The following is an 18,150-nucleotide window of genomic DNA, read 5'->3' as shown; positions in this document are numbered from 1 at the left end:
ACGAGGCTGCAGGTCAGGAAAGGGGAGATTGTCCTCCCAATGGACTGCATGCTGACCTCCCACTTCCTTTGCAGAAGTGAGAGAAACCAATCAGCTCTGCATCACCTGCACAGGCAGGACAGGTTAGGCCTGAGGTTGGAGGGAGGAGTGCACATTATGCTCCCATACTGGGCAACCTATGAGGAATCTGTGCAAAAGGTAAGGTTCGGGGATCTTTTAAGATTGAACTTCAGCCAGCCATTCTAGGTTAGGGCTCTGGCATAGCATCTTCTTCAACGAGGTAGAACGTTCCCACTTGTAAATTGCTTGACAGGGTTATGGAAACTGGACAGTGGCACAGTAAAGGGAGAGTAGGGAAAACATAGAAAAGAAATTGGCAAAATAATGAAAGAATCCTGGATTTGTCCAAATTCTTAGCAGTAGTTTAGTTTCTTCAGAATGGTTTAAGTTGTGGGAGGGGAAGTGCAACATTTTAATGAATAATTCTGGAATGAACTATTGTGATGTGTAGGGCCATTATACGTAGCTAGATCTCACCAAGGCAAAAACCCCAGTACTCAATCTTGTTCCTATTGAACTCAACTGTAAAATGCCCAATCTCTTTCATGATGACAACACTGAACATCTGGCAAACCTTTTTCCGAGCCGACTGTTTTGGGGCCAGTCTTTTCCCATGTTTTTGCTCCTGAGGATTGCTTCTAGTAACGTCGAAATTAGACATTTAAATAAATAATAATTAAAATAGCCTGGCATGGAGTTTTGCTTTCAGGAGCAATTTTCCACCACAAACCTCTGGTTCAAAATTCCAATTGGTGTGTGGTGTTCGCCAGTCAGCCACAATTTTGTTTGGCAAAAAAGAATGTGAGCAGCATAAACCGAAGAGTTTCATAGTGGTTAACTTGTTCCTTTGATCTTTTTTCCCCACCGAGCTACACAATATTGTTTTATATGATCATGCGCATGAAAATGTTATTCTTCAGACTGATGCCTCAAATATTAATTGAAATGGTAATAGCCAAAAGCACAACGCAGCAGCAAAATTACATCTGTGTAGTTAGACGCATATCTAGTTTCAGTGTGTTTGTTTATTCTACAACTTGGCAATTTAAAAGTAAAATCCACAAAAGAAACAGAAATTTGATTTGGTTTTACCCATTTCAAATATCTGCAAAGCCATGACTGAGTGAGTCACAATACCTACTACTATCCACACTATTTTGCTTTTCGTGTCTTACTATGGCACGCTATTCAGAGGTCGGGGCTGGGAGGCTAGCCATTCACCACAAGAGACTGATAAAGGACAACAGTTCCATAAACTGATTTGACTACAACATAGAGCTGCTTAGCTGTGATTTCTTGGAGCCTAGTAACTAACCTCTTTATGGAAATTAGAGCCTGCTGATACATCCACAGTTTTCTGTCTCCTATCTCAGGCACATATTTTTAGTAGACAAGTAACTGCATCTGGTTTGCCTTTTAAATCTTGCATGTATACCAAGCAGGAAGAGGAGGTTGGGAGCGGATCACTTACAGCAGTAAGTACACAGCACAGACATTGATTATCAGCTGTAAGATTATGATTTTTTTTATCTAAATTTTATTGCTGCTAATAATGAAGAGAGTGCTCTGGAAACCTGAGCCAAAGTTCACTGAAGTCAATTCAATCAGCCTTTAGATCAGGCCATACAAGGAGACCCTGTCTCATTCTCTCACAAAAAAAGAAAAAGAGATATGCAAAGGAATAGCAAAATACACACTCTACTGTACAAGTAAAAGTAGTATTCAAAAGAGAAGAGCAATGTACAGAATGGAGCTGGATGACAGTCATTCCAAAGGCAAAATTATTATAGGCTATTATCTAGTTGTCTGGAGGAGCAGTGGACCAGCTGGCTGTGATGTTCTGCTCAAAGTTAAACACAGACAGGAAACCGCATGTCTGATACTGTAAAAATCGTTTGTCTTCCTTCCATGGCTAACCAGGCAAGCAATCCAGCTGGGCTGTTTTCATTTAAAAGAAACACTAACCCACAAGAATAAAAAAGGAATGACAAAGCCTCAATTTTTTTCCCTTGGAGTTGTTTGTGTTTGTGGAAGGAGTGGAAATGTTACAAACTGAAGTTTTGTATTATTTTATTTTTCATCTGAACTACTCACAGACTACGGGCAATTGCTGCATATATTTCACAGTTATATACTTACAATGGGACCCTACCCACAGGGAAAGTTCTGAATCTACTTACTTCTAAGAATGAAAGAAATTAGAGTAATACGTTCAGATTCTCATGCACACTAAGGCCCTTTAACACTACTCTTGCAATGTAATGGGACTGTGGTGTAACTGAGAATAAGGCATTCAGCGTTAGATTTATGGAATGGTTAGCATTATAACCATTAACAGAGAAGACATGTTTGATACCCAGATTGCATTTAATTATTTAACCCCAGGAGAAACAGTTTTAACATGACTTATTTAGAACAAGTTAGCCAAAATCCATAGGAGTGTATAGAAATCCTAGACAACTGACAGATAAGATGGTTGTTAGCTTTTCACTGGGAACACATTCACCTCTCATCTAAATAAAATCAAGACACCGATTAGTATTAGGGTCTGATTCTGCATTCTCTGTTCACACACGTGGTATCATTTCCTTCAATTACTCACATAATAAAGCATAGAAGGAATGGATCGTTATTGGGTAAAATGTAGATATTTCAGAAATACAAGGACCTTCTTTAATGCATATATTTGAGCAACACATGTATGTGCACAGCATGCAGTATTCACATGGAAAATGTATGCACAAAGCAAGTCTCATGTGCACTTGTAAGACTTCCGGTTGTGTTTGAGGGTTGACAGGAAGTGAAATAATCATGGGGCTTGATCATTTTCCATAGGAGAAATTAAATAGAGGTGTGTGGGTTTGTTTGTTTTTCCAGGAATCAGCTGCTGCCATCCATGATGAAAACTTTGTTGCCATGCAGTCTCAGACCTTGCCTACCCACAAACTTGCACCCATTTAATTAAACTGGTTTAGTTCAATTGGTATAAAACCTTTGTGGACACACCTATTTTCGTTTAAAAATGCTTGCTTTTGGTTCAGTTTAAATTGGATGCTACTTGACTTCAGCTAAACCAAAATATGCATAAACAGGGGAACGATGAGTAGGAGTAGAAAGGTTATATTCTGTATTTAGCTCTGGTGCAGCCACTGCTGGAATACTATGTCCACTCCAGGTGTCCACAATGCAAGAAAGATGTTGATAAATTGGACAGGGTTCAGAGAAGAGCCACAAGAATGATTAAAAGACGGGAAAATCTGTTTTACAGTAAGAGACTCCAGGAGCTCAATCTACTTAGCTTAATAATGAGAAAGTTAAGGGGGTGACTTGATCACAGTCTATAAGGGGCCAGATTTTTAAAAAGGTATTTAGGTGCCTAGTCGGCTTTTCAAAAGCATCTAGGAGCCTAATACCCACTGAAATCAATGAGTTTAAGATGCCTATTTGCTTTTGAAAATGTCTCAAGGTGCCTAAAGAGCTTTAAAAATCTGGGTCTATATACATTCCTAGACAAATTCAGACTGGAAATATGATTTAAATTTTTAACCGTGAGGGTAATTACGCATTAAAACAATTTACCAAGGGTTATGGTAGTTTGTCCACTATTGGCAATTTAAGAATCAAGATGGGATGTTTTTCTAAATGATATGCTCTCTAATTCAAACAGGAATTATTTTGGAGAAGTTCTATGGCCTGTGTTACACAGGAGATCAGACTAGGTATTCACAGTGGTCCCTTCTAGCCTTAGAATCTATGGCTTGGTCTACACTTAAAACTGATATGGTGAGTCAGGAGTGTGGAAAAAAAAAAAACCACACTTCCTACAGACATTGCTATGCCAACAACCCTCTCCCCGTCCCCCGTGTAGATGTAGTTATACCTATACAGGAGTGTTTCTGTCAACATAGCTAACACCATTCAAGGAGGTGGTGTTTAAAAAAAAAAAAACACCTTTTATTGGCAGATGAGGAGTCTACCCTCAAGGGTTATGCCAGCATAGACTCTGTAGTGTAGACATAGTCTATGAAAATATGCCTGGTTTAAGCCAAAATAAGCATGTCTAAATAGCCCTTTGCACCAGTTTAACTAAGGCCTGGTCTACACACAGATATTGTACTGGTATACCCCCAACTGACATAGTTATGTTGTTTTTTGTTTTGTTTTTTTAACCAAAATAGTTACACCAGTACAACACTTAGGGCTTGTCTACACTTACATTTTAAAGCGCTCTAACTTGCTGACTCAGGGGTGTGAAAAATCCCCCCCCCCGAGCACAGCAAGTCTGAGCACTTTAAAGCGCTAGTGTAGACAGTCTCCCAGCATTCGGAGCTTATCCCCTCATGGAGGTGGATTACCGGGAGTGCTGGGAGAACTCTCTCCCAGTGCTCGTGCGTGACCACACTCGCACTTCAAAGTGCTGCCATGGGAGCGTTCCCGCGAAAGCACTTTGAAGTTTCCAGTGTAGCCACGCCCTTAGTGTAGACATGGTTATACCACTATAAAGGGAATTTAGCCCTGGTCTACATGACAGGGTTAGGTCGAATTTAGCCACATTAGGTTGATTTTATAATGAATGCATCTACACAAGCAACCCCATTCCGTCGACCTAAAGGGCTCTTAAAATTGACTTCTGTACTCCTTCTGGCGAGGGGAGTAGCACTAAAATCGACCTTGCTGGGTCGAATTTGGGGTAGTGCGGACGCAAATCAACGGTATTGGCCTCCGGGAGCTATCCCAGAGTGCTCCATTGTGACCACCCTGGACAGCACTTTCAACTCCGATGCACTAGCCACACAGGAAAAGCCCCGGGAACTTTTGAATTTAATTTCCTATTTGGTCAGCGTGGCGAACTCAGCAGCACAGGTGACCATGCAGTCCCCCCTGAATCTTAGAGCATAGAATGTTTCTACACTCCCCCTATCATCTCCATCCCTGAGATTATCACAGATTAGAAGGTGAAAAAAAACGCACTCGCAATGACATGTTTTCTGAGCTCATGCAATCTTCCTGCACTGAGAGGGCACAGCTTAGTGCATGGAGGCATTCAGTGGCAGAGGCCAGGAAAGAATTAAGTGAGCATGAAGAGCGGAGGCAGGATGCGATGCTGAGGCTAATGGGGGAGCAAACGGACATGATGAAGCATTTGTTGGAGCTGCAGGAAAGCCAACAAGAGCACAGCCCCCCGCTGCATCCCCTGTATAACCGCCTCCCCTCCTCCCCATGTTCCATAGCCTCCTCACCCAGCTGCTCAAGAACATGCCATGGAGGAGGCTCCGGGCACCTATCCGCTCCACTCCAGAGGATGGCCCAAGCAACAGAAGGCTGTCATTCAAACAGTTTGATTTTTAGTGTGGTTACAATAAGCAATGTGGCCTTGTCCTTCCCTCCTCCCTTACCCCACCCGGGCTACCTTATCCGTTATCTCTTTTTTTTTTTTAATTAATAAAGAAAGAATGCATGGTTTCAAAACAATAGTTACTTTATTTCAAAATGGGGAGGGTGGTTGGCTTACAGGGAATTAAAATCAACAAAGGGGGTGGGTTTGCGTCATGGAGAAACACACACAACTGTCACACCGAAGCTTGGCCAGTCATGAAACTGGTTTTCAAAGCCTTGCTGTGCTCTTCTAATCGCCCTCGTGTTTGGCTGCTCAAAATCGGACGCCAGGCGATTTGCCACAACCTCCCACCCCGCCATAAACATCTCCCCCTTACTCTCATAGATATTATGAAGCACACAGCAAGCAGCAATAACAATGGAAATGTTGGTTGCGCTGAGGTCGGATCACCAGTGCCAGCAGGATTTTAAATGTCCAAAGGCACATTCTACCACCATTCTGAACTTGCTCATGCTTGCCGTGGAATGGCGTCTGCATGGGTAACCCAGGAAAAAAGGCGCGAAACAATTGCCTGACGTTGCTTTCACGGAGGGAGGGGTGACTGAGGACATGTACCCAAAACCACCTGCGACAATGTTTTTGCCCCATTAGGCACTGGGAGCTTAACTCAGAATTCCAATGGGCGGCAGAGACTGCAGGAACTGTGGAATAGCTACCCACAGTGCACCGCTCCGTAAGTCGATGCTAGCCATGGTAGTGAGGACGCACTCCGCCGACTTAACGCACTTAGTGTGGACAGACGCAATCGACTGTATAAAATCAATTTCTAAAAATTGACTTCTATAAAATTGACCTAATTTCATAGTGTAGACTTACTCTTAGGGTACGTCCATACTACCCGCCCGGGTCGGCGGGTAGCGATCGACTTCTCGGAGCTCGATATATTGTGTCTCATCTAGACGCGATATATCGAACTCCAAACGCGCTCCCGTCGACTCTGGAACTCCACCACCGCGAATGGTGGTGGCGAAGTCGACGGGGGAGCCGCGGACTTCGATCCCGCGCCGTGAGGACGGGTAAGTACTTCGAACTAAGGTACTTCGAGTTCAGCTACGCTATTCGCGTAGCTGAACTTGCGTACCTTAGTTCGAACCCCCCCCCAGTGTAGACCAGGCCTTAGACTGGTACCGTTACTCCTTTTCCTGCATATACTGGTATAAAGCACCTATCTACTGATATAACTGTGTCTACACTTAACAGCTGACTAATCACTCAACTAAACAACAAAGGAAAATGATCTAAACACCACTAATGCTCTTGCCTAGCAAGACCAGATGCTCCAACCAACTTTCACGGTTGGCAAGAAGAAATTGAGAGGGTGTAGGGCTGGTGGTGCCTGATATCCTGCCACATGAATGAGGTGCTCCAGAGGGCACCACAGCCAGCCCTACAGGGACTGTTAAGGCAAAAACCTCTGACAACTGTACATGTGAGCATGCACACACCTAAAATGGAATCAACATGAGCAAGCACTCAAAGGAGAACTGTGTCTACACTAGGAGAAGTTCAGTACCCTGGGGAACTTGGGGAAGGATAGTGCTTTTAAGATGATGGAGCCTGGACCCTGTGGTGTGGCTAATCTGCACTGCAAGGGGTTTGATGCAATGGAGCCATGGCCCCCTTCCTCCTTTGGAAATATCCCCTCCTTGGGAGTGTACATAGGGAGAAACCCTCGTGTTCCCTGAATGAGGGAACTTTAATTATTCATGGTTGTAGAGGATGTCCCTAGGATGGAGCATGCATGCAAGAATGACTCCTTGTGAGCTCTCCCCTCAGATCCTGCCTAAGAACTAGGTGGTATACAGACAACTCTGTCCATCTCCAACTCTGTCTCTGCCTGTAAAACTAAAGCAGAACTTAACCAGACCCAAGGATCTGGCTCCAGATTTCTCACTATATGGCATGGCATACAACTGAAATTTGGGATTTTAAATACCAAGTATGAAAAATTCCCCCCTCCATCTCCCCCGCGCCCAAAAAAATTTGAAACAACTTTGAATAGCAAATAAATGAGAAGAAAATTACAAGCTCTTCAGACACTGCACAAATAGACAAAAAGGTGAAATTAGCTGAAAATATTATTGGTTATGGATTGATTATCTCCATGCATGAAATGGAATGCAAACTTAACAGAGAGTGACTTTTAGTAGAAAACCAACCATATAATTAAGGAATGAGGTTATGGAATTAAGGAATCCACAATGTAAGATTTGCCACTGGATGCAGTAGGGTTGAACCTGAAAGCACTCTGGCTCAGGCATTGGGTGCAACCTTCAGGGAGCCACAAATTCAATGTAATGAAATTTATGGAACTGCATTGCTCATTGGACTCTCCTCAGTGGCTGAGGAGGCAGGATTTGCCCCACCAGGAGGTTCTAGACCACAGGAAAGTCCTAGAGAACAACCCATGTTGCCTGGCAGCAGGAGGGATGGGAGAAGAGAAATTAAACTTACCTTCTGAAAAGATGATCTCATCATTGCATTCTTCCTCTCTGCAGAAGCACATGAACAGCAGACCACCAACTTCCTTCTTCTCTTTCATCACACACTGTTTTGAGACAGGCTCCTCCAATTTCTGTCCAGAGATTGGCAAAGCAGGATCATGACATATTGTTTCTAAAGTTGTGTTTGCATCATTCTGTCTCCTAAAAATGAAAAGGAGAATTAAAAACCAAAACCAAAAGGAGACAATCCTATCACAGAAATTGTTAGGACTCTTTCTGGGTAAAATTCACCCTGTTGTGAAAGTTAAGTTTATAGAGTCTTACTGTAGCCTCACTGCACAAGGATGAATTTTACCTTCTGTGGGCTTGTCTACATTGGGGATTTGTGCACTGCAGCAGCTATCTCAGTATATAACCAGTGGACTTTGATGAGAGCAGAGTTAGGCCAGCGCTGAATGCTTTTGAAAAACACCACCCTAGCAATTCAAACTAAAGTTAAACTGAGCTGCTTTGAAACTCAGAACAGACTTGGTTCAAATTTGAGGCAAAGGTAAATCATCCTGTCATCTGAACTGGTTCAGTGCTGTATCTTGTTTTTGTCTAGTTCCTGTTTCTTGAACTTCCACTGTCATCAAGTAAAATGTGCTAAGCACTGGATCCTCTCTGCAGTCTCAAGATGAAGAGATCCCTTTAAAAAAATCCACCACCCCCCCCCAAAAAACATTTTGTTTCTGTGGTTATCAGCAAAGATAGCAAAAATCTTTGGAAAATTTTAATTAAAAAAAATAATGATCTCTGCAAAATCTGTGGAATTTCAGGGTGTTTTCTTCCCTAAGATAGTTTTGGCAGTGAGTGAGTATGTTAGAATATGTATTTTAAAAATATAGAGCTCTTACAAGCCAAGATAGCGCCACTGACTTCAACAGAAGCAACACCAATTTACACCAGCTGAGAATCTGGCCCATACTTTTGAAGCTTTTGTGGTCCACCTCTAACATTTCATTATACAACATAAGAGATGGGACTAGAAGGACAGCTCAAATGTATTTATTGACTGATTAAACTGGCTTGCCTTTGCTGTTTCTAAACACAGTTGCATTAACAATCCAGAGAATCTCAAACTGCATTGCAGCCACTTTGTAGCACACAGAATATTTATTTTACTCTTCAGACACAGGAAAAAATATTTAATGGAACATTGCACCATTTCTACATTTGACGTGTGTATGTTCATTCATGCTGGACACCTTTTTAAGTGAACGGATGTAACAAAGCCATGAGCCTCATGGGATATTTCTGATGATTAATCAGGTTTTCACCTAGATGTTCCTAATTAGGCTTCAGCACTAACATTCAATGACATATACGGAAGGTTTGCAAGTTTTCTGTGCTGTTGTTTCTGCCTGGTTGTGAACTGAAAAAAGACAAGAATGTTTTCATTGTCAAGGCTGGTTTCATGACTAGAAGGGCAAGAACCATTTAATTCTAAATATCAACAGAAAGTTTAGATTCATCAAACACTCAGGAAAGCTTCACGTGTCACTGAATTTTACATATCCATGGTTTCTTTTGTTTCAGGTATAGTTAAATAATCTCCACAAGTCACTATATTTAAACAGAAGATAGAAAAAAGGATTCCTTTATGTATGCACTATTATACAGGTAAAGCACTTCTGCCCATACACTGTATATAAAGCTCCAGTGATAGGCACATATAATCTAAATGATAGCGTCAGTTTGTTGTTTAATGGTTTGACTTGAAATGTTGCTTCGCTCCATTCACATCAGATAACACAACCATGATCTGCTCTTAAGAGTCTCAAATCTGTTTCTACTTTCAGTGTGCTGTGGGTGGATGCTGTTTAATGGGCTGAGGAAAAACATGACTCTTTTTCAACAGCAGCATAAGTTGGAACAGTACTGTGTTGTTGTTTTTTTTTAAAAACCCAACCCCTACACATTTCATATCTGAATTTTTGTTAACCTCAAGCAATTCTAGCACAGAGAAGAGCCAGAGCCAAGAGAATACAGTCTGTCATGGTGGCAGCACTTAGAGAAAGTTCCAGAAGAAAGTTTTGAATGTCTTGACAGTAAGAGCAACTTCTAAATGAAGTTTAGACCTTCTCCTAACCCATAAAAAAGAATGAACTTACCATATTGCTACACAGACTTCATTCTTATCCTCACAGATAGAAGTGAGGTTGCAGTTGCTTTTGCAGTGACCTTGGTGTGTGCAGGTTGTCACCGCCACATCACAGAATTTACACAGCGCATGCATTTTGAATCCATTTTCCTCCATTTGTTCCATAGGCGAGCGATCATCAGCTGGAGCAGAGAGAGAAATAAAACACTGTAGTAACATCAGCATATCAGACTGCATTAAAGTTAATCACAATGGATAGTTTTACCATCAGTAGCAAACAGCCTCCCCATAAGTCAGGGACATCTGAAATTTGCCCAACTGGAAGATCACTCCAGCAAAATGCCAGGAGCCATTGGTGTTCTCTCAAATCCTGGTTTCCCTCAACTCCTCTTTATTTCAATGGAAGTGAAGGCGCTCTGTACCAGGAAGGACTGAGCCCAGTTTGAGTTTCATTTGCACAAAAGAAGAAAGCTGCATCTACCCTTATTTTTAATACAGGGGTGAGCCAACATGCAATATGTTGCAACTTCGTTCTGAGCAGCTGACATAAGCACAGCTGGGAAAGGAGTGTACTTGGGAGACACCATCATAACTCTAACTTAGGGTGGACAATGTGGACTTGTCTTCATTGCACTGTTAGCTTGAGGTATAACTTGAGTGTTGTCCCTGCCCTGATTCCTGTCCACACACAAAAATCCCTAGCTCGAGTTAAGTGGTGCTTTCAACTTGAACCAGCTGGCTCTTTGGGGGCATAGGCTGAAGCATGAGTACTGATGATACTTGTAATAGTAATGCAGGGAGGACACATCTACTTTGTGCTGCTAAGCCAATCATTTTGAGCCAACTTGAGCGAACTCTGCAGTGAAAACACCCTGTAAAACTCTAAATTCCAACTGACACATGGGCTGAACTTTTGGCTACTGCTCCTTTACACAGTCACTGTTGGGATGGGTAGCAGTAAAGGAAGACGAGACAATTCATCCCGTTGAGGCCCCAAGTATGATTTTCAGGAAGCATATTTTTAGTTCAAATACTATTTTGAGATCCCAACACAACTGCAAGGAACAGAAAATGCCTACATAGAGGCATATTTACTTAAAATAATATGCAACTATCTGAGATGGAGAAGACTTTGACTATAATAGTTTCAATACAATTCACCCATAAAAGTATGTAGAGCCATTTTAAGCAGATATCAGACTTTATTGATTACAATGCTTTCAATTGTAGCCACCTGTAGATGAAAACTATATTAATTTGATGCTATATGTCCAATGGTGTTAGTCAACACGCAATAGGAGATTGGAGGTTCATAAAATTCCCTCTCCTCCACAAGCACTACAATCAATATTGCCCCCTAGAATTTGAAAATATTTACCATATTTAGAAACACTTTTCAATAAGAATTAAATATATTTGGCTGGATGCCAGAAGAAAAAAGCACTGGTGCTAAAATTTTCAGCGGATCCTTGCACCATTGTAAGAGGCTCAGAGAAAGGGGTCCCTTACTCTTCCCTCCCTCAGCCAAACAATGCCTCCTTCCTAAACACGCTATGGATTTGACCCTATGGCTCTGGTCCTACTGCCATTAAGACCAATGGCAAAACTCCCACTGATTTTTAATGGTGCAGGAGAAAGCCCTGTGTGCAAGGGGGAGAATGGCATAAGCTGACTGGGAGTTGTCATTGGGGGGAGCATGCTGGCAATAGGTTACAAACTGGCTAGCATTTAGGCCTTAGATAAACATTCATCTTATTAATTACTTGTGTTGCAATAACTCCTAAAGCTTGCAATTAGGATCAAAGCGCCACTGGGCTGGGTGCTATACAAACACAAAGGAACAGTATTCAGCAGGGCCAGCTCCAGGCATCAGCAAAGGAAGCAGGTGCTTGGGGCGGCCAATGGAAAGGGGCGGCACGTCCGGGTCTTCAGCGGTAATTCGGCGCCGAGTCCCTCACTCCCTCTTGGACGGAAGGACCCGCTGCCGAATTATGAAGCGGCGCCAAAGTGCCGCCGATCACAGCTTTATCTTTTTTTTTTTTCCCCCGCCACTTGGGGAGGTAAAAAAGCTGGAGCCGGCCCTGGTCTTCAGGAGCTCACAATCTACTGTAGAACACTACATCAAATCTATTAAAATTAGTCATTACAAATTTTTTGTTCATCTCTGTGCGTGACAGTGCATCTCACTTAAACATGCAAGGTACCTTATTGGCACTATTTATTAGCTGGATTAGAGTAGCTCCTAGACATCCCAACTAAGATCAGAACTCTCTTCTAATAGGGGCTGTACGTACACTAAAAGATACTCCATGACTCTAAAAGCCTATGATTTAAATAGGCAAGACTGAAAGGGTGGGAGAAAGAAGGTATCACTATCTCCATTTTACAGATAAGAAACTCAAGCACAAGGTATTTCAATGAGAGTTAGGTGCCTAAATACCTTTAAAAATCCGACCCTAAGATGACTTGCCTAAAGTCTTACAGGAAGTCTGTGGCAGAAACAGGAACTCTCTGTCAAGTCCAAGCCTTCCTGCAAGGCCATCCTTCCTCACACACAATACAAAAATGCTCCAACTCCAGAGCTCACATTTTAGGGTTTGTCTCATTTAGGGTGATCAGATGGCAAATGTGAAAAATCGGGACAGAGGATGGGGAGGGTAATCGGTGCCTATATAAGGAAAAAGCCCCAAATATCAGGACTGTCCCTATAAAAACGGGACATCTGGTCACCCTAGTCTCACTGTACTGTTATTTTGAGGTATAACTTCAGCATTGCCCCTAAACTGACTTCTGTTCACACACAAGCTCTAGCTTGAGTTAAATGGTGCATTAAAGTTGAGCCAGCTGGCCCATCAGGGACCATGGGTTAAAATCTTGAGTGTTGCTGATGCTGGAGCTAGGAATGCAGTGCTGACGCAGCTACCCTGTGCTGCTATTACACACACTCTGTGCTGCATGAGTGTTGTTCTCTCACTTGAACTAGGCTAACTTGGATTGTAGATAGAGCTAACACTGCAGTGAAGACAAGCCTTTAGATAAGCTGTTTCAAATACAGTGTTTGGTGACAGACAGGGCCAGATTCAGCCAAGCTTCTGCCAAGACTCACCCACTGTAACAAACCAATGACAATGTCTCTGGATTCACCCCAAGAAGGGAATCTCCATTCCAAGCCACTTGATTAAAAAACAATTCAGTTTGGAGAAGCAGCCCATTTTAAAGTACAGTACATAGCAAGGGCACAAATTTAAAACAAGAGAGTCCTAGGCTATGGCTCAATTGTTAGCGAGGAGTCAAAGAAAGAATTCTGGCTAGTCAATGTCAGCTTAATTTTTAACAGGGTACAATTTAGGAGAAAAAAAAAGGGGGGGGGGAGTAGGACATCCAGTCTGATTTCACTTTGAATTTTCCTTGAAAAGGATGGCTGTAGAGCCTAGGTGTTCAGTACCTAAGTCACTACTCACCACACCATTCCACTCAGACAGATGCAATGGGAACAGATGGGGCAAGGGGCAGACATTCATATTCAAGTAGAGGCTGGTGTGAAGTGTTGGCCCTTAAAGATGGACTATGTTTTTTTTATATTGTTATGCGGCTCTAGCAGGTGTCTATGTGCCATTCATTCCTTTAGCTCTGCTTTGGCTACCCTGAAGGCTCAGATGACTGTTTCATTCAAAGTTAGTTAAAGTGAAGTTTGACTTTCCCCCAATCAAGCATTTATTGATATGTTGAAATCAAATCGGTGACTTTTAAACTGTGCAAAGGGACATGAACCAAAATCTGCATCCAGATGCAAACTTGGCCTCTAAGCACGCCTCTCTCTCTCTCTCCTGTTAGCAGGCCATACCAAACCCCTGGATGTGAATACACCCAAAACTCCAGAAAAATTCAGATCTGCTTCCAAGCTATGTAGCTCAGGGCTGTCTCCAACAAGTTTACACACAGGTTGTAGGATGAAACACTGGCAGAGATCTCCTCGATGGGAATGCATTGATCACTCTCTCCCTGCTGTACATCATTAGACTTACTTGACTGCACCATTCCCAGGTTCATGCTATTACAGTCAACACCCTAGGGCTTTCTTGTATAAAGCTGAGCAAACAAGATCATTTGGCCTTTTTAAAGCAGAAACGGCCTCTAATTTTGCATGAATATAACTGCCCATGTAACTAACATTTGCACATGTAAACTAGTATTTCCACACACAAAATTAGAGACTATGCTGAAGCCATTCTAAAACTTGTTTTCAAGGCAAGTATAATCTCTCATGATCCTGTAATGTTTCTCTTATTTAGAGTCACAGATTTATAGTTCCAGATTTTAGCTCTCCCTTGTATTTTTTGCCCTGCAAATAGGTCCAAAACAAGGGATAGCGTTTACTTGGCCTCCTGTATTCTGGTTGTCCATGGGTCTTTCAACAGACCCAATACTGCACCAATCACTCATGCCAGAAGCACATGGCTATAGGTAGAGACAGAAATTCAGATTAAAATACATGGCCCATACCTATTGATCCCTAGGTCTGAGGGACAATCCCTTCACAGCTCAAGACGTGAAAGGCCTTAGAAATATCAGTGATGTGTGTTTTGGGGAGCAAGAATCGTGGAATAACAATTTTATCCCATGGCTCACTTCCCAGCTGTGGCTTTCCAGGCACACGTACACAGTATACCTCGCCCAAAGTCTATTGGCTGTTTCACATTGTTTGCTTTGTGTCGCTCACATGTGAGCGTCTAACTTTCACTGAGACCGCAAGCTATAGTTTACGCTCCTCTTATTTGCTGAGTATTGTGAGCTAATAGTAGGACTGTGAAAAGCCCACAAAATGTAAACAAAACTAAAACTAACATGCTTTCTTTTTTTGGAATATCTACATTGAAAACCTCACTTGGGGCTCAGGGAAGCCTTTCAAAGCATTGGCAAACTCATCCTGCTCCTAACTGGTGAAGTATAATTGCTGCCATTTCTCTTCTCTCATTCTTTATTACTTAGGATTTATGCACAAAATAGTAACTGTGAGCTGGACTTCCCCACTTTAGAAAAGCCTGCTGGGAGAGTGAAGGGGAAGCCAGCAAAACTCTGTGAGGTTTAATTCTTGTGGAACTATCCCGTCTGCTAAGAGAAGCATGGATTTGGGACCACAGCTTCTCCCAGCCCCAGAGGCCTTGGGAATTTGCAGGAAGGAAGACACCTTTATCAAAGAGACAGGAAATATTATGTAGAAGGAGGTACATGTGTCTCTCCTTCCTGGCAGCACAGAGTCCCTGCGGGAACTATCTCTGGCTGGGCCCCTTTGCAGCTGCCAGGGGCGGCTCTAGACATTTCGCCGCCCCAAGCACGGCGGCATGCCGCGGGGGGCGCTCTGCCGGTCGCCGGTCCCGCAGCTCCAGTGGACCTCCCGCAGGCATGCCTGCGGAGGGTCTGCTGGTCCCACAGCTTCAGTGGACCTCCCGCAGGCGTGCCTGCAGAGGGTCCGCTGGTCCCACGGCTCCACCGAAGCCATGGGACCAGCGGACTCTCCGCAGGCATGCCGCCGAAGGCTGCCTGCCTGCCGCGCTCCCAGCGACTGGCAGAGCGCCCCCCGCGGCATGTCGCCCCAAGCATGCGCTTCGCATGCTGGGGCCTGGAGCCGCCCCTGGCAGCTGCACACCAGCCGCTATAGAGTAGATTCAAGCTCTTTTGCCTCATGCCTGGATGTGGGCATGGAAATCTCCAGGCTTTGCCGGGGACCGTGCTGCAGAGAGCATCTCCTCTGCTCTGCCCTCTCCTCTCCACCACCCTACCCTTCCTCACAGCAGAGCTCTATTTGGGCTGAGTGCTACAGCATTCACATTGTGCAAGTGAAGGGAGCATAGTGCCAGGGAGGTAATACTCCTTCCTTTCTAGGCAGGCCTTCCAAGCACTGAGGATCCCTGGGTGGGGGAAGGGATGATTCCAGCATTTATGCTGAATAGTGAAAACATCATAAACAACATTTCAAAAAAGTTGGGTTTTTTTTATTTGCTTTTTGGGTTCGGGGTCTTTCGGGTGTACTTGAATCACTTTTTCAAGCTTTTTTCTACAATCCTGAGTTAGAAACTTAGTGTTTTTAATAAATGAAAACAGAGTCCCATGCAATCACAGGACTCCAGGAGCTGGGGCTTTAAGAAAAAACACCAAATATTGTAAGACATCTGATAATATCATGGGAGTTGGCAACACTGCATCAATGCTTGATGCTAGCGCTAGCACTGAGTCACAATTGTGATGTCACTGTGAGCCAGGACATGGGAGCCCAATGGGCTGTAAATCACCATTTAAACAAAATATTTATATCTTAAATAGTAAACATTTAAATTGTACTCTTGTTCATTAGGAATCGGTTTATATTCTTCTCCATTTAGCTCCTATACTGTCTGCTACAAATTTGCGTCACATTTGACACTAAACTTCATTCACCAGTAGGCTCAGAAATGCCAATTGGGATTAAAAATGTCTTTTAAAATAATTCGGAGTTTACTCTTCATGAGAAGTGTTAGATTGTGAGATTTCAAAATGCGGGAGTGAGCAAAATGGTGCAGCTATCCTCAGTGTTAGCTCCCTATGTGTGACATCACAATTGGCTGCTTCTGAGGTCATAATGAGAGCATGATGACTTCAGGTGGGAAATAGGCAGCAGGAGCAGATAAAATCTAATTCCGAGTTTCTTTTCATGCAACTATTTCTAGTTGTGCAATAAAAAGGGAAGTAACTCCTCCCTTCCCCCCAGAATCTATGACATAAGCAGAGCTGTTACAACAAAACAGTTTTCAACATTTCCCATGAGGTATCATTGGCTTTTTAAAAGGTTTCAGCAGTAATATTTAGATATGCATGTACTCAAGAATTGTGAATCTGTGGTTTGATATATGCAAGGATCTTGATCCAACAAAGTGCAGGTGTAGAATGTTGTGCATATAGGCACAGACCATTTGATTCTGCACCAGTTAAGTTGGAGTCTCTTGCTTACAACATTTATTTCAAACTATATGTCATGCCACAACACTAAGCCACACAGAAATTTGAAGTTATGTATGTTTCTGGTTTCAGTGTCAGATAGGATGTTCCCAGATGTTGCTTCAAAATTTGCTATCGATGAGTTGATGCAGAGAAAAATACATGGATGCTTTCAATTACATTAAAAAGTTCAGCAGCCTCACTAGAAGCTGAGGCTGCATCACTGACCACCAAGTTCAATGAATGAGAACTGCAGGAGACAAAAAAAGCTTGAGGGTTTAACTCTCGGATCCACGTCTGCACTCCTCTGTTCTTTCCTCTCATATTGGCACCATTATTGTAGCCCTGACCTGTCATGTCAGTTATCACAGTTCCCGTATCTTCCAGCTTTTTAAGAAGCACATTTGTCATACCAGCTCCTGTAGTATCATCAATGTCAATAAATTCTAGAAAATACTCTGTCACCATTGCAGAAACATTTTCACTAGGTTCTGTTGTTGTTACAAAATGCACCATTAAAGTCATTTGTTCCATATGGCTGATGTCACGTGTGCAGTCCAGAATAACAGTAACATCTTGCTGACTTCAGATCTGCCACAATCTTCTGTTTGACTTTTGTTGACAGTAACTGTATGATCTCATTTTGAATTGTTTTTCCAAGGTACTGGTGTGTGTACATTTCTTGGTGATTCTTCTTAGATGCTCCTGGAGTACAAACTCAACTCAAACTCAGCCATCAGCTCCACAATTTTAAGGAAGTTTCCATTGGCACATACAGCTGATCTGAAGTGTCATGCAGTGCTAGGTTTTGAGTAGCAAGCATTCTCACAATGGCAATGAGCCATTTCAGAACATTTTGCCAGTGAAGAGACTCTGTTGCAATCTTCTCTTGATGCTGATCATCTATAACCTTAGCCTCATCTCAAGCTCTTTCCACCTATGGAATGCTCTCTGGTGATTTGCTGCCTTCTCATGGCATGCCAGATTTTTCCAGTCCTTTGCTCCTGTAGAACCCAATGTGGCTGGAACATTAGACTGGAAGAGTCTGCAACAAAAACAGTATGCAGCATTCTGGGTTTTGGAGTACATAAGCCATGGCCTCTCCACTTTGACACCATTGGGGATTTCATGCC

The 18,150-nt window shown here is 42.8% G+C and overlaps 1 protein-coding gene across 3 annotated transcripts in view; it reads right to left on the bottom strand.

The window, feature by feature from the left end:
* Window positions 1-18,150, bottom strand: part of TGFBR2 (transforming growth factor beta receptor 2) — a 68,041-nt gene that overhangs the window by 28,236 nt on the left and 21,655 nt on the right. For all 3 annotated transcript variants that reach the window (XM_039525934.1, XM_039525933.1, XM_039525935.1), the window contains 2 exons: window positions 10,056-10,227; window positions 7,913-8,103 (listed from right to left, as the gene is read on the bottom strand). In XM_039525934.1, the coding sequence (XP_039381868.1) occupies window positions 7,913-8,103; window positions 10,056-10,227 (363 nt within the window). The remainder of the gene's footprint in view (window positions 1-7,912; window positions 8,104-10,055; window positions 10,228-18,150) is intronic.

Source organism: Mauremys reevesii, linkage group 2 (genome assembly GCF_016161935.1).
Source record: "Mauremys reevesii isolate NIE-2019 linkage group 2, ASM1616193v1, whole genome shotgun sequence".
Lineage (NCBI taxonomy): Eukaryota > Metazoa > Chordata > Testudines > Geoemydidae > Mauremys > Mauremys reevesii.
The sequence above is the reverse complement of the archived record's forward strand: the minus strand, read 5'-3'. Positions and strand labels throughout refer to the sequence as shown.